The sequence below is a fragment of the Zophobas morio genome, unplaced genomic scaffold (assembly GCF_036711695.1).
Source record: "Zophobas morio isolate AGI-343-1 ecotype UQ-CSIRO unplaced genomic scaffold, CSIRO_AGI_Zmor_V1 ptg000041l, whole genome shotgun sequence".
Taxonomy (NCBI): domain Eukaryota; kingdom Metazoa; phylum Arthropoda; class Insecta; order Coleoptera; family Tenebrionidae; genus Zophobas; species Zophobas morio.
Window position 1 is genome coordinate 987,697 of NW_026972146.1, and position 22,380 is coordinate 1,010,076.

At 31.9% G+C, this 22,380-nt stretch overlaps 1 protein-coding gene across 1 annotated transcript; it reads right to left on the reverse strand.

Moving 5' to 3' along the window:
- Window positions 1-4,994: 4,994 nt before the first annotated feature.
- Window positions 4,995-6,958, reverse strand: LOC135140782 (uncharacterized). The gene is made up of 2 exons (XM_064071458.1): window positions 5,539-6,958; window positions 4,995-5,493 (listed from the first exon to the last, which is right to left on the reverse strand). Exons 1-2 carry the CDS (start codon window positions 6,956-6,958, stop codon window positions 5,174-5,176), a joined length of 1,740 nt encoding a protein of 579 aa, XP_063927528.1. The 3' UTR covers window positions 4,995-5,173.
- Between the last annotated feature and the right edge of the window lie 15,422 nt (window positions 6,959-22,380).

Sequence of the window (22,380 nt, forward strand, 5' to 3'; positions counted from 1 at the left end):
ATGTATGGTCATTTCAAATGTCAAAACGTGTGTATGCAACCAGTTATACACGTTTTTTTTGTGAAACCAGCTGTAGTTCTCAACAAGCTTCGTCTCAAAAACATATTGGGTATTAAAAAAGTGTTTAAAATGGTAATTTTTGTAGGAAAATATCGTTTGTGCAATTGGGTTCCGCCCCTCGGTCTGACAACGAATGAAAAATTCATCACAATCGAACTTGGGATGGATATGGGTGGTGCTTAATTTTTGGCTTGTTTTTTTCTTAATATACACAGTATAGTACAGTACAAGACGAATGGCTGGAGCTTCTGTTTTGGTTTTATTTTTTAATTAATACGTTTATAAGTTTTCTTTCTATAACACGATTACGTAAGAACATATTTCACACGGTAATTTTTCACTGAAAATAAGGATTTTACAATTAAGCTCCGCCCCTCAGCTTACGACAAATAAAAAAAAATTCTCAGAATTGAGACAGGGCGGGTGGACGGGGCTTATATTTTGCCTTTTTTTCTTAATATACATAGCCATCTTTTCACAACAGGATTTAAGCTGACTACTAGAAACATTTACCATTTTAGACATGTTTTAAGTTTCTTGTTGTCGAAATAAGTCTACACATAGTAAGAAAAAAAAAAGGAAGAATATAGCCTCGCCCACCCACCCTATCTCACTTGTGACGATTTTTTTATTCGCTGTGAACCAATGGGGCGGAGCTTAACTGCAAAATACTTATTTCTTTGCAAGGAATTAAAAACATATTTTTGAGTATTGTGTTGTTCAAAAAATACTATGTATATTAAGAAAAAAAAGCAAAATATAAAAACAACACGATACTCGAAAACATGATTTTAATTTCTCGTAGAGAAATAAGATTTTGTAGTTAAGCTCCACCCACTTGCTCGACGGGGAATAAAAAAATCATCACAATTGAGATGGGGCGGGTGGGCGGGGCTACATTTTGCCTTCTTTTTCTTAATATGTGTAGACTTATTTCAACGTCAACAGCAAGTTTATAAATTCCACTTTAGGGTTACTACAACTTCTTGTCAAATAGTACCTATTGGTCAGATACCTTAATTAAAATCTCTGCTATTGGTACTTAACCTTAACGCAAAGTGTCAAAATCGTCAAAGTCTAGTGATTTATTTAGTAACTGTATTAAAATATATTTCTCAGTTTTTCCATGTTTCAGTTTTTCGATTGTTCAATTTTTCTTAGATTTTTTAATTTGTCGATCAGTCGTTTTGGGATTTTTTAATATTTCGATTCTATAATTTTTCGTTTTTTTGATGTTTCGATTTCTCTATCTTTCGACTTCTAGGTTTTAGATTTCTCGGTTTTTCAATTATTCGGTTTCTTTTTGTTGAATTTTTAGATTTATCGTTATTTTATTAATTTGAAATCTTTCATTTTTCCAATTTTCAACTTTTCGAGTTTTCGATTTTGGGCTATTTTGATTTCTCCACTTTTCTATTTTTTAATTTCGCGACTTTTCGAATTCCCGATTTTTGATATTTCAATTTTTAATTTTTCGATGTCTAGATTTTTGGATTTCTGATTTTTCAATTTCCAAATTTTTCCTTATTTTATTTTTGGAGTTTTTTAGTTTTCCAATTCTTCAGTTTATCGTATTTTCAAATTTTCTCGATTTTTTATTTTTGTTCAATTTTCAGATTTATCGATTTTTTTTAATCTTAAATCTTTCAATTTTTAACTTTTTGATTTTTCGAGTACTCGATTTTTGATGTTTCATTTCTCAGTGTTTCGGTTTTTAATTTTTTTATGTTTCGATTTCTAGATTTTTCAGTTGTTCGACTTTTTCAGCTTTTGATTTTTTGATTATTCAGTTTCTAGATTTATCTTTTTTTTTATTATAAATAAGTTATCGATTTTGAGTAATTTTGAACTCTCAGTTTTTCGATTTCTCGATTCTTCGACCTTTCGATGTTTCGATTTTCCAATTTTTGGAATTTTTCATTTAAAATTTTTCTATTTTTAGATTTTCTGAGGCTTCAATCCCTCGATTTTTGAATTTTTCGATGTTTCGATTCGCAGATTTTTTAAATGTTAGACTTTTTCGGCTTTTCGACTTAGAAATTTTCAGTTTGTAGATTTTTCTGTATTTCAAATTTTCAGTTTTTGATTTTTGAATTAAATTTTTAAAATTTTACATTTTCTAATTTTTTGATGTTTCGATTTTTCGACTTTTTGGTTTTCCAATTTTTCGATTGTTCAGTTTTTGGATTTATTGATTTTGGACAATTTCGAATTTCCTTTTTTTTTTAGATTTTTTGACGTTTCTATTTTCGATTTTTCAATTTCTTAATTTCGGTTTCTCGATTTTTCAATTCTTCCATATTACTATTTTTGAATTTTTTAATTTTTTAAATTCTACATTTTTTGATTATTCACTCTTTCAGTTTTACAATTTCTTTATTCGATTTCTCAATTTTCCAACATTTCAGTTTTTGGAAATTCTAAAAGGCTGGGTTTTTCAGTTTATCGATATTTTCATTTTCGGATTATTTGATATTGGGAATCTGTTGATTTTTCGACTTTTCAGACTTCGCTTTTTCGATTGGGCTATTTTGATTTCTCCATTATTCTATTTTTTAATTTCGCGACTTTTCGAATTTCCAATTTTTGATGTTTCAATTTTTAATTTTCGATGTCTCGATTTTTGGATTTTTCAACTTTTCGATTTCCCAAATTTTCCTCATCTTATTTTTGGAATTTTTCAGTTTTTCAATTCTTCAATTTACCGATTTCCAAATTTCCGATTTTTTAAATTTTGGAGTTTTCGATTCGTCGCTTTTCCAATTTTTCACTTTTTGATTTGTAAATTTAATTTTGTTCAGTTTTCCGTTTCTTCGTTTTTTCGATATTTTAATTTTTCAATGTTTTTGAATTTTACATTTTTCAGTTGTTCAGTGTTTAGTTTTATCGTATTTTTTTTAAATTTCGAATCTTTCAACTTTCCAATTTTCAACTTTCCGAGTTTTCGATTTTGGACTATTTTGATTTCTCCATTTTTCAACTTGGCGACATTTCGAGTTCTCGAGTTTTGATGTTTCATTTCTCGATGTTTCAATTTTTGCATTTTTCGATGTTTGGATTTGTAGATTTTTCAAATGTTCGACTTTTTCGGCTTTCGATTTTCGGATTTTCCAATTTTTTGATGCTCCGATTTTTCAATTCTTCAATTTCCTAATTTTTCTTCATTTTATTTTTGGAATTTTTTAGTTTTCCAATTCTTCAATTTACCGTATTTTCAAATTTTCTCGATTTTTTATTTTTGTTCAATTTTCATATTTATCAATTTTTTTAATTGTAAATCTTTCAATTTTTAACTTTTTGATTTTTCGAGTACTCGATTTTTGACGTTTCATTTCTCAGTGTTTTATTTTTTAAATCTTGGAGTTTTTGATTTATCGATCTTTGGACTTACAGATTTTAGATTTTTCAATTTCTCGATTTTTGTTCAATTTTCAGATTTATCGATTTTTTTTTTAGACTTAAATCTTTCAATTTTTGACTTTTTGATTTTTCGAGTACTCGATTTTTGATGTTTCATTCCTCAATGTTCCAGTTTTAAATTTTCTATGTTTCGACTTCTAGATTTTTCAGTTGTTCGACTTTTTCGGCTTTTAATTTTTTGATTGTTCAGTTTCTAGATTTATCTTTTTTTTATTATAAATAACTTTTGGATTTTTCGATTTTGAATTCTCAGATTTTCGATTTTTGAACTTCCCGATTGTTCGACCTTTCGATATTTCATTTAAAATTCTTAAATTTTTACATTTTCTGACGCTTCAATCCCTCGATTTTTGGATTTTTCGATTTGCAAATTTTTTAATGTTCGACTTTTTCGACTCTTCGATTTCCCAATTTTTCTTCATTTAATTTTTTGAATTTTTCAGTTTCTAGATTTTTCATTATTTCAAATTTTCAATTTTTGATTCTTAAATATAATTTTTAAAATTTTACATTTTTCAGTTTTTTGATGTTTCGATTTTTCGACTTCTCGGTTTTCCAATTTTTCGATTGTTCAGTTTTTGGATTTATCGATTTTGAACAATTTCGAGTTTTGAACTTCGCGATTTGTCAATTGTTCGATGTTTCGATTTTCCTTTTTTATCAATTTTTAGCTTTTTTGACGTTTCCATATTCGACTTTTCAATTTCTTAATTTCGGTTTCTCGATTTTTTTTGATTTTTTAAATTCTACATTTTTTGATTATTCAATCTTTCAGCTTTACAATTTCTTTATTCGGTTTCTCAATTTTCCAACATTTCAGTGTTTGGAAATTCTAAGTCTGGGTTTTTCAGTTTATCGATATTTTCATTTTTGGATTATTTGATATTTCGAATCAGTGGATTTTTCGACTTTTCGGACTTCGCTTTTTCGGTTATTCCATTCATCGATATTAAAAAAATATTGATTTTTCGACTTTTCAGTTACACGGATCGCGTAAATAGTGCATGGTAATTTCTTGTAGAGAAACAATAAGGATTTTGCAATTAAATTCCGCTACTTTTGCTCGACGATTAAAAAAAAAATCATCACAATTGAGATAGGGTGGGTGGGCGGGGCTTATATTTTGCCTTTTCTCTTAATTTAAGTAGTCTTTTCAGAACAAGAAACTTAAAACATGTTTAAAATGATAAATTCTTGTAGACAAATATGGAGCTTGCAATTAAGCTCAGCCCCTCGATCTGACAACGAATGAAAAATTCATCACAATTGAGATAGGGTGGGTGGGCGGGCCTACATTTTGCCAACAAGAAACTTGAAACATGTAAATGGTAAATTTTTGTACTAATCAACTTAAATCTTTCAGTTTTCTCCTACACCCCGTTTAAATACGGCACAAGTTGAACATGAAAGTTAGTATCAACGAGAACATTCAGCTCTAAAAGCGTCAGCGAAAAATGTATATTTTACCCATTCTTTTCATGTTCGTTCTGTAGGTTGGTAGACAATAAAAAGTATAAAAATAATAATGTATTTTCAATAGAATTAACAATACGGCATACAAAAATAATATAACATTCATATAGGAATCAAACTATTTACAAAAAACAAAATAAGTCTTTAGTTGGATAGAACTAAGTACGTAGAAAATTACAGATTTTCAAAAATTTGAATTGACTAAGTTTTATGGCACAATTCATTCCTTCTGCACTGCGTCAGACAAGGCCTTCTTCAGCGTTTCCAGGACTTCGGTAACTTTATCCACGACTTTGTCTCTCTTGACACCAACTTCCTTCACCATTCCGGCTTGTTCCACAACCTTGTGGAGCGCCTCTGCGTAGGTATCCTTGACAGGTTGCTCCGGCGGTGACGTAAACGTGAACGACAGATCCAGCGCTGTCTTCACCGGCGACTGGTACCTCGGCGACGTAGACAATTTCGGCAAGGACTTAGCCAAACAAGTCGGACGCGGATTGTGGTTCAGAAATTGAGTCAAATCGTGACAGCGCCGAAGTACTACAAAGACATTTGTGATTGGTGCCACCTAACTCATTCACTTACCTTTAGCTTTTTTCTGGAGATGGGCAAAAACTGAATGATTCGCAGATGTATCTCGTTGGGTTGTTTCAGCTGAAGGCGTAGTTTCTGGAAGCGGAATTAGCGGTATGGGTGCTAGTACTCGTTGCTGGTAGGGAACTGGAGTAGCGACAAGAAAATTTTTGTTGTAAAGTGGGGGTGGGTTAGGAATCAGAGGAACACGAGTCATTGGTACTGGTTGTACCCTTGGCAAAGCGATACGAGGTTTAACCTCGTTGATTTTTTTCTTGATTTCTTCCAGCAAGGAGTTCTGTGGAAGGACCCTTCTAATTGGCGATTTGTTGGAACCTCTGCTCAAACTGCGCCTTCTGGAGCGATAATCGGGGCTTCTGCTTCTTTTTCGTCGTTTCGAAGTGTACGGTGAAGGAGATCTAGTTCTATTTCTGGTGGTAAACCTGTGTGGAAGTCTTCTGGAACGACACTCTCGACTTCTACTTCTCTTTTCCCGTTTGGAACGACACGGTGACGGTGTTCTACTTCTCACTCTAGTTTTAATAACAATCCGACTCGTGGTCGTGATGTACTTCCGGACTGTACTATTCGAACTTATCTTAGACCTATCTCTAGATTCAAACCGACTTTTTGACTTCAAGCGTATTCGAGACCTGGCACGTTCGCGTCGTTCGTCTCGTAATCTCAGTCGTTCCCTGAGCGCATGGCCAGGCTGCAATATTCTATCATCGTCACACCCATCTTTAACTGAAGACCGTTCCTTATGTTGCTTGCCCGATTTTAACATCTTTTTGTCTTTAGACTCGTTCTCAGACGAAGACCGTTCTTTGTCACTCAACTTAAGTACTTTCTTGTTGTTGGATTCGTTCTCTTTGTGATAATCGGGTTTCGTGATTTTCGCAACTTCAGCTACCTTGTCGTCCAGAATATCCAACCCGTCTAAGAAATCCTCGTTCGCAAAGTCGTCGAAGAAGTCGGACGGAACATCGTCGTCTTCCTCTTCCTCAGGAACTAATTTCTTGTTACTATCGTCAGACTGCATTTCTACTGAAACCTCGCCAATTTCCTCTGGGTCATCCTTAATTTCCTCCAAAAACATCACCAACTTCGTGTACAGAAAATGACAGACGTGAAACACATTAAAACACCCCGGTTTCTGTCTAAAAATAACCTTGACGCGACACGGCTCTTTCAAAAAAAACAAATCCAGAAACAGTTTCCAGTTGATTTTTTCGGGAGCGTCCCGAACAACCCGGGAACTAATCGCCACCTCTCGATCCACCCCTCGCCGCCCTGAGCGCTTCTTCATCGCTTTAACCCTCTCATTCCACACATTATGTTGCCCGACGAACTCAAAACTCACCACCTCACCCCCAAAAACCGCCTTCGACAATTTATAGTCTAAAACGTCCGTCAGAATCTTCACGGTCATAGTTTTAACACCCTGAAACCACCCCTGCTCGCTTCGCTCGTCGCTTTTAATGATCACGAACTCAGGGCATTCGAAAATGTGGCGCTGGACTTTGATCAGGAGTTTGTATAAGAGGAAATTCTCGTCGGAGTTAATGAGTTGCAGCAGTTTTTTAGTTTTTCAATTCTATAATTTACTGATTTCCAAATTTTAGATTTTTTAAATTTTGGAGTTTTCGATTCCTCGGTTTTCCAATGTTTCAATTTCTGATTTTTAAATTTAATTTTATTCAGTTTTTTGTTTCTTCGATATTTTATTTAATCTTTCAATTTTTGGAATTTTACAGTTTTCAGTTTTTTGACGTTTTGATTTCTAGATTTATCGATTTTTTGTTGTATTTTTTTAATTTCGAATCTTTCAACTTTCCAATTTTCAACTTACCGAGTTTTCGATTTTGGACTATTTTGATTTCTCCATTTTTCTACTTGGCGACTTTTCGAGATTTTTGATGTTTCATTTCTCGATGTTTCAATTTTTCAATTTCCGAATTTTTCCTTATTTTATTTTTGGAATTTTTCAGTTTTTCCAATTCTTCAGTTTACCGTATTTTCAAATTTCAGATTTTTTAAATTTTGGAGGTTTCGATTTCTCGGTTTTTTATTTTTGTTCAATCTTCAGAATTATCGATTTATTTAAATAACTTTCAATTTTTCGATTTTGAGTAATTCTGAACTCTCAGTTTTTCGATTTCTAGATTGTTCGACCTTGCGATGTTTCGATTTTTCAATTTTTCGATTTCCCAATTTTTCCTCATTTTATTTTTGGAATTTTTCGGTTTTTCAATTCTTCAATTTACCGATTTCCAAATTTTCGATTTTTTAAATTTTGGAGTTTTCAATTCTTGGGTTTTCCAATTTTTGATTTTTAAATTTAATTTTTTTCAGTTTTTCGTTTCTTCGTTTTATCGAAATTTTAATCTTTCAATTTCATAGTTTTTACTTTTTTAACGTTTTGATTTCTAGATTTATCGATTGTTCAGTTTTTAGATTTATCGTATTGTTCAATTTCCGAATTTTTCCTCATTTTATTTTTGGAATTTTTCAGTTTTTCGATTCTTCAGTTTACCGTATTTCCAAATTTCAGATTTTTTAAATCTTGGAATCTTTGATTTATCGATCTTTGGACTTCTAGATTTTAGATTTTTCGATTTTTGTTCAATTTTCAGATTTATCGATTTTTTTTAAACTTAAATCTTTCAATTTTTAACTTTTTGATTTTTCGAGTACTCGATTTTGGATGTTTTATTCCTCAATGTTTCAGTTTTAAATTTTTTTATGTTTCGATTTCTAGATTTTTCAGTTGTTCGACTTTTTCGGCTTTTAATTTTTTGGTTGTTCAGTTTCTAGATTTATGTTTTTTTTATTATAAATAACTTTTGGATTTTTCGATTTTGAGTAATTTTGAATTCTCAGATTTTCGATTTTTGAACTTCCTGACTTTTCGACTTCTCGATTGTTGGATCTTTCGATGTTTCGAGTTTTCATTTAAAATTCTTCTATTTTTACATTTTCTGACGCTTAAGTCCCTCGATTTTTGAATTTTTCGATGTTTCGATTTGCAGATTTTTAAATGTTCGACTTTTTCCACTCTTCGACCTCCCAATTTTTCCGCACTTAATTTTTGGAAATCTTCAGTTTCTAGATTTTTCAATATTTCCAATTGTCTGTTTTTGATTCTTAAAATATTTTTTTTTTAATTTTACATTTTCCAGTTTTTTGATGTTTCGATTTTTCGACTTCTCGGTTTTCCAATTTTTCGATTGTTTCGTTTTTGGATTTATCGATTTTGGACAACTTCGAATTCTCAACTTTCGATTTCTAGATTTTTCAATTGTTCGACTTTTTCGTTTTCCTCATTTTATTTTTGGAATTTTTCAGTTTTTCAATTCGTCAATTTATAGATTTCCAAATTTTCGATTTTTAAATTTTGGAGTTTTCAATTCCTGGGTTTTCCAATTTTTCAATTTTTGATTTTTAAATTTAATTTTTTTCAGTTTTTCGTTTCTTCGAAATTTTAATCTTTCAATTTTATAGTTTTTAGTATTTTAACGTTTTGATTTCCAGATTTATCGATTGTTCAGTTTTTAGATTTATCGTATTTTTTTAATTTCGAATCTTCCACTTTCCAATTTTCAACTTTCCGAGTTTTCGATTTTGGACCATTTTGATTTCTCCATTTTTCTATTTTTCAACTTCGCGACTTCGATTTTTGACGTTTCTTTCTCGATGTTTCAATTTTTACATTTTTCGATGTTTCGATTTCTAGATTTTTCAAATATTCGACTTTTTTGATTGTTCAGTTTCTAGATTTTTTTTTATTATAAATAAGTTTTCGATTTTTCGATTTTGAGTCATTTTAAACTCTCAGTTTTTCGATTTCTCGATTGTTCAACCTTCCGATTTTTCGATTTTCCAATTTTTCAATTTTTGGATATTTCATTTAAAATTTTTCTATTTTTAGATTTTCTGACGCATCAATCCCTCGATTTTTGAATTTTTCGATGTTTCGATTTCTAGATTTTTCAAATGTTCGACTTTCGTTTTCGATTTTTGGATTTTCCAATTTTTCAATTTCCGAATTTTTCCTCATTTTATGTTTGGAATTTTTCAGTTTACCGTATTTTCAAATGTCAGATTTTTTAAATCTTGGAGTTTTTGATTTATCGATTTTTGTTCAATTTTCAGATTTATCGATTTTTTTAAACTTAAATCTTTCAATTTTTAACTTTTTGATTTTTCGAGTACTCGATTTTTGATGTTTCCTTCCTCAATGTTTCAGTTTTAAATTTTTTTTATGTTTCGATTTTTTGATTGTTCAGTTTCTAGATTGATCTTTTTTTTATTATAAATAAGTTTTCGATTTTTCATTTAAAATTTTTCTATTTTTAGATTTTCTGAGGCTTCAATCCTTCGATTTTTGAATTTTTCGATGTTTCGATTCGTAGATTTTTTAAATGTTCGACTGTTTCGGCTCTTCGACTTCCCAATTTTTCCTCATTTAATTTTTGGAATTTTTCAGTTTCTAGACTTTCAAATTTTCAGTTTTTGATTCTTAAATTAAATTTTTTAATTTTACATTCTTCAGTTTTTTCATGTTTCGACTTTTCGTTTTTTTTTTAATTTTGAATAATTTTTGGATTTTTTCGATTTTGGACAATTTCGAATTCTCAATTTTTCGATATTTGAACTTCTCGATTTGTCGATTGTTCGATGTTTAGATTTTCGTTTTTCTTTCAATTTTTGGATTTTTAATTTAAAATTTTTCACTTTTTACATTTTTTGACGTTTCGATCTTCGATCTTTCAATTTTTCCATATTTTAATTTTTCAATTTCTTAATTTCGGTTTCTCGATTTCTCGTTTTTGCGATTTTTCAATTCTTCCATAATTCTATTTTTGAATGTTCCGATTTTTTAAATTCCACATATTTGATTATTCACTCTTTCAGCTTTACAGTTTTCTTCATTCGATTTCTCAATTTTCCAACATTTCAGTTTTTGGAAATTCTAAAAGTCTGGGTTTTTCAGTTTATCGATATTTTCATTTTTGGATTATTTGATATTTCGAATCTGTGGATTTTTCGACTTTTCGGACTTCGCGTTTTCGGTTATTCCATTCATCGATATTAAAAAATTATTGATTTTTCGACTTTTCAGTTACACGGTTTCGCGTAAATAGTGCATGATAATTTATTGTAGAGAAACAATAAGGATTTTGCAATTAAATTCCGCTACTTTTGCTCGACGATTAAAAAAAAAATCATCACAATTGAGACAGGGTGGGTGGGCGGGGCTTATATATTGCCTTTTCTCTTAATTTACGTAGTCTTTTCAGAACAAGAAACTTAAAACATGTTTAAAATGATAAATTCTTGTAGACAAATATGGAGCTTGCAATTAAGCTCCGCCCCTCGATCTGACAACGAATGAAAAATTCATCACAATTGAGATAGGGTGGGTGGGCGGGCCTACATTTTGCCAACAAGAAACTTGAAACATGTAAATGGTAAATTTTTGTACTAATCAACTTAAATCCTTCATTTTTCTTCTACACCCCGTTTAAATACGGCACAAGTTGAACATGAAAGTTAGTATCAACGAGAACATTCAGCTTTAAAAGCGTCAGCGAAAAATGTATATTTTACCCATTCTTTTCATGTTCGTTCTGTAGGTTGGTAGACAATAAAAAGGATAAAAATAATAATGTATTTTCAATAGAATTAACAATACGGTATACAAAAATAATATAACATTCATATAGGAATCAAACTATTTACAAAAAACAAAATAAGTCTTTAGTTGGATAAAACTAAGTACGTAGAAAATGATAGATTTTCAAAAATTTGAATTGACTAAGTTTTATGGCACAATTCACTCCTTCTGCACTGCGGCAGACAAGGCCTTCTTCAGCGTTTCCAGGACTTCGGTAACTTTATCCACGACTTTGTCTCTCTTGACACCAACTTCCTTCACCATTCCGGCTTGTTCCACAACCTTGTGGAGCGCCTCCGCGTAGGTATCCTTGACAGGTTGCTCCGGCGGTGACGTAAACGTGAACGACAGTTCCCGCGCTGTCTTCACCGGCGACTGGTACCTCGGCGACGTAGACAATTTCGGCAAGGACTTAGCCAAACAAGTCGGACGCGGATTGTGGTTCAGAAATTGAGTCAAATCGTGACAGCGCCGAAGTACTACAAAAACATTTGTGATTGGTGCCATTTAACTCATTCACTTACCTTTAGCTTTTTTCTGGAGATGGGCAAAAACTGAATGATTCGCAGATGTATCTCGTTGGGTTGTTTCAGCTGAAGGCGTAGTTTCTGGAAGCGCAATTAGCGGTATGGGTGCTAGTACTCGTTGCTGGTAGGGAACAGGAGCAGCCACAACAAAATTTTTGTTGTACAGTGGGCGTGGGTTAGGAATCAGAGGAACACGAGGCATTGGTACTGGTTGTACCCTGGGCAAAGCGATACGAGGTTTAACCTCGTTGATTTTTTTCTTGATTTCTTCCAGCAAGGAGTTCTGTGGAAGGACCCTTCTAGTAGGCGATTTGTTGGAACCTCTGCTCAAACTGCGCCTTCTGGAGCGATAATCGGGGCTTCTGCTTCTTTTTCGTCGTTTCGAACTGTACGGTGAAGGAGACCTAGTTCTATTTCTGGTGGTAAACCTGTGAGGAAGTCTTCTGGAACGACACTCTCGACTTCTACTTCTCTTTTCCCGTTTGGAACGACACGGTGACGGTGTTCTACTTCTGACTCTAGTTTTAATAACAATCCGACTCGTGGTCGTGATGTACTTCCGGACTGTACTATTCGAACTTATCTTAGATCTATCTCTAGATTCAAACCGACTTTTTGACTTCAAGCGTATTCGAGACCTGGCGCGTTCGCGTCGTTCGTTTCGTAATCTCAGTCGTTCCCTGAGCGCATGGCCAGGCTGCAATATTCTATCATCGTCACACCCATCTTTAACTGAAGACCGTTCCTTATGTTGCTTGCCCGATTTTAACATCTTTTTGTCTTTAGACTCGTTCTCAGACGAAGACCGTTCTTTATCACTCGACTTAAGTACTTTCTTGTTGGTGGATTCGTTCTCTTTGTGATAATCGGGTTTCGTGATTTTCGCAACTTCAGCTACCTTGTCGTCCAGAATGTCCAACCCGTCTAAGAAATCCTCGTTCGCAAAGTCGTCGAAGAAGTCGGACGGAACATCGTCGTCTTCCTCTTCCTTAAGAACTAATTTCTTGTCACAATCGTCAGACTGCATTTCTAGTGAAACCTCGCCAATTTCCTCTGGGTCACCTTTAGTTTCCTCCAAGAACATCACCAACTTCGTGTACAGAAAATGACAGACGTGAAACACATTAAAACACCCCGGTTTCTGTCTAAAAATAACCTTGACGCGACACGGCTCTTTCAAAAAAAACAAATCCAGAAACAGTTTCCAGTTGATTTTTTCGGGAGCGTCCCGAACAACCCGGGAACTAATCGCCACCTCTCGATCCACCCCTCGCCGCCCTGAGCGCTTCTTCATCGCCTTAACCCTCTCATTCCACACATTATGTTGCCCGACGAACTCAAAACTCACCACCTCGCCCCCAAAAACCGCCTTCGACAATTTATAGTCCAAAACGTCCGTCAGAATCTTCACGGTCAGAGTTTTAACACCCTGAAACCACCCCTGCTCACTTCGCTCGTCGCTTTTATTGATCACGAACTCAGGGTATTCGAAAATGTGCCGCTGGACGTTGATCAGAAGTTTGTATAAGAGGAAGTTCTCGTCGGAGTTAATGAGTTGCAGCAGTTTTTTAGTCCTTCAATTCTTTAATTTACTGATTTCCAAATTTTCGATTTTTTAAATTTTGGAGTTTTCGATCCCTCGGTTTTCCAATTTTTCAATTTCTGATTTGTAAATTTAATTTTTTTCAGTTTTTCGTTTGTTCGATATTTTAATCTTTCAATTTCTGGAGTTTTACAGCTTTCAGTTTTTTGACGTTTTGATTTCTAGATTTATCGATTTTTCGTTGTATTTTTTTAATTTCGAATCTTTCAAATTTCCAATTTTCAACTTTCCGGGTTTTCGATTTTGGACTATTTTGATTTCTCCATTTTGCTACTTGGCGACTTTTCGAGTTCTCGATTTTTGATCTTTCATTTCTCGATGTTTCAATTTTTCAATTTCCGAATTTTTCCTTATTTTATTTTTGGAATTTTTCAGTTTTCCAAGTCTTCAGTTTACCGTATTTTCAAATTTCAGATTTTTTAAATTTTGGAGTTTTCGATTTCTCAGTTTTTTGTTTTTGTTCAATTTTCAGATTTATCGATTTATTAAAATAACTTTTAGATTTTTCGATTTTGAGTAATTCTGATTTTCGATTTTTGATCTTCCCAACTTTTCGATTTCTCGATTGTTCGACCTTTCGATGTTTCCATTTTCCAATTTTTGGATTTTTAATTTAAAATTTTTCTACTTTTAGATTTTTTGACGCGTCAATCTCTCGATTTTTGAATTTTCAATTTGCAGATTTTTAAATGTTCGACTTTTTCGGCTCTTCGACTTCCCAATTTTTCCGCATTTAATTTTTGGAAATTCTCAGTTTCTATATTTTTCAGTATTTCAAATTTTCAGTTTTTGATGTTCCGATTTTTCGACTTCTCGGTTTTCAAATTTTTCGATTGTGTCGTTTTTGGATTTATCGATTTTGGACAATTTCCAATTCTCGACTTTCGATTTCTAGATTTTTCAATTGTTCGACTTTTTCGTTTTCGATTTTTCAATTTACCGATTTTCAAATTTTCGATTTTTTAAATTTTGGAGTTTTCAATTCCTCGGTTTTTCCAATTTTTCAGTTTTTGATTGTTAAATTTAATTTTTTTCAGTTTTTCGTTTCTTCGTTTTTTCGATATTTTAATCTTTCAATTTTATAATTTTTAGTTTTTTAACGTTTTGATTCCTAGATTTATCGATTGTTCAGTTTTTAGATTTATCGTATTTTTTTGATTTCGAATCTTTCAACTTTCCAATTTTCAACTTTCCGAGTTTTTGATTTTGGACTATTTTGATTTCTCCATTTTTCAACTTCGCGACTTCTCGATTTTTGATGTTTCTTTCTCGATATTTCAATTTTTACATTTTTCGATGTTTCGATTTCTAGATTTTTCAAATGTTCGACTTTTTCGGCTTTCGATTTTCGGATTTTCCAATTTTTTGATGCTCCGATTTTTCAATTTCCAAATTTTTCATCATTTTATTTTTGGAATTTTTCAATTTTTCGATTCTTCAGTTTACCGTCTTTTCAAATTTCAGAATTTTTAAATCTTCGAGTTTTTGATTTATCGATCTTCGGACTTCTAGATTTTAGATTTTTCGATTTCTCGATTTTTGTTCAATTTTCAGATTTATCGATTTTTTTCAGAGTTAAATCTTTCAATTTTTGACTTTTTGATTTTTCGGGTACTCGATTTTTAATGTTTCATTCCTCAATGTTTCAGTTTTAAATTTTTTTATGTTTCGATTTCAAAATTTTTCAGTTGTTCGACTTTTTCGGCTTTTAATTTTTTGATTGCTCAGTTTCTAGATTTATCTTTTTTTTATTATAAATAACTTTTCGATTTTTGAACTTCCTGTCTTTTCGACTTCTCGATCGTTCGACCTTTCGATGTTTCAATTTTTTATTTAAAATTCTTCTATTTTTACATTTTCTGACGCCTCAGTCCCTCGATTTTCCAATTTTTCGATTGTTTCGTTTTTGGATAATTTCGAATTCTCAACTTTCGATTTCTAGATTTTTCAATTGTTCGACTTTTTGGTTTTCGATTTTTCAATTTTTCGATTTCCCAATTTTTCCTCATTTTATTTTTGGAATTTTTCAGTTTTTTAATTGTTCAATTTACCGATTTCCAAATTTTTGATTTTTAAAATTTTGGAGTTTTCAATTCCTCGGTTTTCCAATTTTTCAATTTTTGATTTTTAAATTTAATTTTTTTCAGTTTTTCGATTCTTCGATATTTTAATCTTTCAATTTTATAGTTTTTTAACGTTTTGATTTCTAGATTTATCGATTGTTCAGTTTTTAGATTTATCGTATTTTTTTAATTTCGAATCTTTCAACTTTCCGAGTTTTCGATTTTGGACTATTTGATTTCTCCATTTTTCTATTTTTCAACTACGCGACTTCGATTTTTGATGTTTCTTTCTCGATGTTTCAATTTTTACATTTTTCGATGTTTCGATTTCTAGATTTTTCAAATATTCAACTTTTTCGGCTTTTGATTTTTCGATTGTTTAGGTTCTATATTTTTTTATTATAAGTAAGTTTTCGATTTTTCGATTTTGAGTCATTTTGAACTCTCAGTTTTTCGATTTATCGATTGTTCGACCTTTCGATTTTTCGATTTTTTAATTTTTGGATTTTTCATTTAAAATTTTTCCATTTTTAGATTTTCTGACTCATCAATCCTTCGATTTTTGCATTTTTCGATGTTTCGACTTCTAGATTTTTCAATTGTTCGACTTTTTCCTCATTTTATGTTTGGAATTTTTTATTTATCGATCTTTGGACTTCTAGATTTTAGATTTTTCAATTTCTCGATTTTTTTAAACTTGAATCTTTCAATTTTTAACTTTTTGATTTTTCGAGTACTCGATTTTTGATGTTTCTTTCCTCAATGTTACAGTTTAAAATTTTTTTATGTTTCGATTTTTTGATTGTTCAGTTTTTAGATTGATCTTTATTTTATTATAAATCAGTTTTCGATTTTTCGATTTCTTCGATTGTTTGACCTTTCAATGGCTCGATTTTCCAGTTTTTCAATTTTTGGATTTTTCATTGAAAATTTTTCTACTTTTAGATTTTGAGGCTTCAATCCTTCGATTTTTGAATTTTTAAATGTTCGACTTTATCGGCTCTTCGACTTCCCAATTTTTCCTCATTTAATTTTTGGAATTTTTCAGTTTCTAGATTTTCAAATTTTCAGTTTTTGATTCTTAAATTAAATTTTTTAATTTTACATTCTTCAGTTTTTTCATGTTTCGACTTTTCGTTTTTTTTAAATTTTAAATCATTTTTGAATTTTTTCGATTTTGGACAATTTCGAATTCTAAATTTTTCGATTTTTGAACTTCTCGATTTGTCGATTGTTCGATGTTCATATTTTCGTTTTTCTTTCAATTTTTGGATTTTTAATTTAAAATTTTTCACTTTTTAGATTTTTTGACGTTTCGATCTTCGATTTTTCAACTTTTCCATGTGTTAATTTTTCAATTTTTCCATATTTTAATTTTTCAATTTCTTAATTTCGGTTTCTCGTTTTTGCGATTTTTCAATTCTTCCATAATTCTATTTTTGAATGTTCCGATTTTTTAAATTCCACATATTTGATTATTCACTCTTTCAGCTTTACAATTTCTTTATTCGATTTCTCAGTTTTCCAACATTACAGTTTTTAGAAATTCTAAAAGTCCGCGTTTTTCAGTTTATCGATATTTTCATTTTTGGATTTTGTGATATTTCCAATCTGTGGATTTTTCGACTTTTCGGACTTCGCTTTTTCGGTTATTCAATTCATAGATATTAAAAAATTATAGATTTTTCGACTTTTCAGTTACACGGTTTCGCGTAAATAGTGCATGATAATTTCTTGTAGAGAAACAATAAGGATTTTGCAATTAAATTCCGCTACTTTTGCTCGACGATTAAAAAAAAAATCATCACAATTGAGATAGGGTGGGTGGGCGGGGCTTATATTTTGCCTTTTGTCTTAATTTACGTAGTCTTTTCAGAACAAGAAACAAGAAACTTTCAGCTCTAAAAGCGTCAGCGAAAAATGTATATTTTACCCATTCTTTTCATGCAGATGTTCGTTCCGTAGGTTGGTAGACAATAAAAAGGATAAAAATAATAATGTATTTTCAATAGAATTAACAATACGGTATACAAAAATAATATAACATTCATATAGGAATCAAACTATTTGCAAAAAACAAAATAAGTCTTTAGTTGGATAGAACTAAGTACGTAGAAAATTTTAAAAAATTTGAATTGACTAAGTTTTATGGCACAATTCATTCCTTCTGTACTGCGTCAGACAAGGCCTTCTTTAGCGTTTCCAGGACTTCGGTAACTTTATCCACGACTTTGTCTCTCTTGACACCAACTTCCTTCACCATTCCGGCTTGTTCCACAACCTTGTGGAGCGCCTCTGCGTAGGTATCCTTGACAGGTTGCTTCGGCGGTGACGTAAACGTGAACGACAGATCCAGCGCTGTCTTCACCGGCGACTGGTACCTCGGCGACGTAGACAATTTCGGCAAGGACTTAGCCAAACAAGTCGGACGCGGATTGTGGTTCAGAAATTGAGTCAAATCGTGACAGCGCCGAAGTACTACAAAGACATTTGTGATTGGTGCCACCTAACTCATTCACTTACCTTTAGCTTTTTTCTGGAGATGGGCAAAAACTGAATGATTCGCAGATGTATCTCGTTGGGTTGTTTTAGCTGAAGGCGCAGTTTCTGGAAGCGGAATTAGCGGTATGGGTGCTAGTACTCGTTGCTGGTAGGGAACAGGAGTAGCCACAACAAAATTTTCGTTGTAAAGTGGGTGTGGGTTAGGAATCAGAGGAACACGAGGCATTGGTACTGGTTGTACCCTGGGTAACGCGATACGAGGTTTAACCTCGTTGATTTTTTTCTTGATTTCTTCCAGCAAGGAGTTCTGTGGAAGGACCCTTCTAGTAGGCGATTTGTTGGAACCTCTGCTCAAACTGCGCCTTCTGGAGCGATAATCGGGGCTTCTGCTTCTTTTTCGTCGTTTCGAAGTGTACGGTGAAGGAGACCTAGTTCTATTTCTGGTGGTAAACCTGTGTGGAAGTCTTCTGGAACGACACTCTCGACTTCTACTTCTTTTTTCCCGTTTGGAACGACACGGTGACGGTGTTCTACTTCTGACTCTAGTTTTAATAACAATCCGACTCGTGGTCGTGATGTACTTCCGGACTGTACTATTCGAACTTATCTTAGATCTATCTCTAGATTCAAACCGACTTTTTGACTTCAAGCGTATTCGAGACCTAGCACGTTCGCGTCGTTCGTCTCGTAATCTCAGTCGTTCCCTGAGCGCATGGCCAGGCTGCAATATTCTATCATCGTCACACCCATCTTTAACTGAAGACCGTTCCTTATGTTGCTTGCCCGATTTTAACATCTTTTTGTCTTTAGAATCGTTCTCAGACGAAGACCGTTCTTTGTCACTCGACTTAAGTACTTTCTTGTTGTTGGATTCGTTCTCTTTGTGATAATCGGGTTTCGTGATTTTCGCAACTTCAGCTACCTTGTCGTCCAGAATGTCCAACCCGTCTAAGAAATCCTCGTTCGCAAAGTCGTCGAAGAAGTCGGACGGAACATCGTCGTCTTCCTCTTCCTCAGGAACTAATTTCTTGTCACTATCGTCACACTGCATTTCTAGTGAAACCTCGCCAATTTCCTCTGGGTCACCTTTAGTTTCCTCCAAGAACATCACCAACTTCGTGTACAGAAAATGACAGACGTGAAACACATTAAAACACCCCGGTTTCTGTCGAAAAATAACCTTGACGCGACACGGGTCTTTCAAAAAAAACAAATCCAGAAACAGTTTCCAGTTGATTTTTTCGGGAGAGTCCCGAACAACCCGGGAACTAATCGCCACCTCTCGATCCACCCCTCGCCGCCCTGACCGCTTCTTCATCGCTTTAACCCTCTCATTCCACACATTATGTTGCCCGACGAACTCAAAACTCACCACCTCACCCCCAAAAACCGCCTTCGACAATTTATAGTCCAAAACGTCCGTCAGAATCTTCACGGTCATAGTTTTAACACCCTGAAACCACCCCTGCTCGCTTCGCTCGTCATTTTTATTGATCACGAACTCGGGGTATTCGAAAATGTGCCGCTGGACGTTAATCAGGAGTTTGTATAAGAGGAAGTTCTCGTCGGAGTTAATGAGTTGCAGCAGTTTTTTAGTTTTTCAATTCTTTAATTTACTGATTTCCAAATTTTCGATTTTTTAAATATTGGAGTTTTCGATCCTTCGGTTTTCCAATTTTTCAATTTTTGATTTGTAAATTTAATTTTTTTCAGTTTTTCGTTTCTTCGATATTTTAATCTTTCAATTTTTGGAATTTTACAGTTTTCAGTTTTTTGACGTTTTGATTTCTAGATTTATCGATTTTTTGTTGTATTTTTTTAATTTCGAATCTTTCAACTTTCCAATTTTCCTAGTTTTCCATTTTGGACTAATTTGATTTCTCCATTTTTCTACATGGCGACTTTTCGAGTTCTCGATTTTTGATGTTTCATTTCTCGATGTTTCAATTTTTCAATTTCCGAATTTTTCCTTGTTTGATTTTTGGAATTTTTCAGTTTTCCAAGTCTTCAGTTTACCGTATTTCCAAATTTCAGATTTTTTAAATTTTGGAGTTTTCGATTTCTCGGTTTTTTATTTTTGTTCAATTTTCAGATTTATCGATTTATTTAAATAACTTTTAAATTTTTCGATTTTGAGTAATTCTGAACTCTCAGTTTTTCGTTTTTTGATCTTCCTGACTTTTCGATTTCTCGATTGTTCGACCTTTAGATGTTTCGATTTTCCAATTTTTGACGCTTCAATCCCTCGATTTATGAATTTTTCGATTTGCAGATTTTTAAATCTTCACTTTTTCAACTATTCGACTTGCTAATTTTTGGAAATTTTCAGTTTCTAGAGTTTTCAGTATTTCAAATTTTCAGTTTTTGATGCTTAAATTAAATTTTTTTAATTTTACATTTTCCAGTGTTTTGATGTTTCGATTTTTCGACTTCTTGGTTTTCCAATTTTTCGACTGTCTCATTTTTGGATTTATCGATTTTGGACAATTTCGAATTCTCAACTTTCGATTTCTAAATTTTTCAATTGTTCGACTTTTTCGTTTTCGATGTTCCGATTTTTCAATTTTTCGATTTCCCAATTTTTCCTCATTTTATTTTTGGAATTTTTCAGTTTTTCAATTCTTCAATTTACCGATTTCCAAATTTTCGATTTTTTAAATTTTGGAGTTTTCAATTCCTCGGTTTTCCAATTTTTCAATTTTTGATTTTTAAATTCAATTTTTTTCAGTTTTTCGTTTCTTCGATATTTTTTATTTTAATCTTTCAATTTTATAGTTTTTAGTGTTTTAACGTTTTGATTTCTAGATTTATCGATTGTTCACTTTTTAGATTTATCATATTTTTTTAATTTCGAATATTTCAACTTTCCAATTTTCAACTTTCCGAGTTTTCGATTTTGTACTATTTAGATTTCTCCATTTTTCTATTTTTCAACTTCGCAACTTCGATTTTTGATGTTTCTTTCTCGATGTTTCGATTTGTAGATTTTTCAATTCTTCAATTTCCGATTTTTTCCTCATTTTATTTTTGGAATTTTTCAGTTTCCCAAGTCTTCAGTTTACCGTATTTTCAAATTTCAGATTTTTAAATTTTGGAGTTTTTGATTTCTCGATTTTTATTTTCGTTCAATTTTCAGATTTATCGATTTTGGATGTTTCATTTCTCAGTGTTTCAGTTTTAAATTTTTTTGTTTCGATTTCTAGATTTTTCAAGTGTTCGACTTATTCGGCTTTTGATTTTTTGATTGTTCAGTTTGTAGATTTATCTTTTTTTATTATAAATAACTTTTGGATTTTTGGGTTTTGAGTAATTTTGAATTCTCAGTTATCGATGTTTTGATTTTCCAATTTTTCTATTTTTAGATTTTCTGACGCTTCAATCCCTTGATTTTTGAATTTTTCGATGTTTCGATTTGTAGATTTTTTAAATGTTCCATTTATTTTTGTTCAGTTTTTAGATTTATCGTTTTTTTTTTAATTTGAAATCTTTCAATTTTCCAATTTTCAACTTTCCGAGTTTTCGATTTTGGACTATTTTGATTTCTCCAGTTTTCTATTTTTCAACTTGGCGACTTTTCGAGTTCTCGAGTTTTGATGTTTCATTTTTCGATGTTTCAATTTTTGCATTTTTCGATGTTTGTATTTGTAGATTGTTCAAATGTTCGACTTTTTCGGCTTTCGATTTTCGGATTTTCCAATTTTTTTATGCTCCGATTTTTCAATTCTTCAATTTCCGAATTTTTCCTCATTTTATTTTTGGAATTTTTTTGTTTTCCAATTCTTCAGTTTACCGTATTTTCAAATTTTCTCGATTTTTTATTTTTGTTCAATTTTCAGATTTATCAATTTTTTTAATCTCAAATCTTTCAATTTTTAACTTTTTAATTTTTCGAGTACTCGATTTTTGATGTTTCATTTCTCTGTGTTTCAGTTTTAAAATTTTCTGTTTCGATTTCTAGGTTTTTCAGTTGTTCGACTTTTTCGGCCTTTGATTTTTTGATTATTCAGTTTCTAGATTTATATTTTTTTTTATAATAAATAAGTTTTCGATTTTGAACTCAGTTTTTTGATTTCTCGATTGTTCGACCTTTCGATGTTTCGATTTTCCAATTTTATTTAAAATTTTTCTATTTTTAGATTTTCTGATTTTTTCGATGTTTCGATTTGCAGATTTTTTAAATGTTCGACTTTTTCGGCCTTTCGACTTCGAAATTTTCAGTTTCTAGATTTTTCTGTATTTCAAATGTTCAGTTTTTGATTTTTAAATTAAAATTTTACTTTTTCAAATTTTTTGATGCTTCGATTTTTCGACTTCTCGGTTTTCCAATTTTTCGATTGTTCAGTTTTTGGACAATTTCGAATTTCCTTCATTTTTTTTTCAATTTTTAGATTTTTTGACGTTTCTATTTTCGATTTTTCAATTTCTTAATTTCGGTTTCTCGATTTTTCAATTCCTCCATATTTCTATTTTTGAATTTTC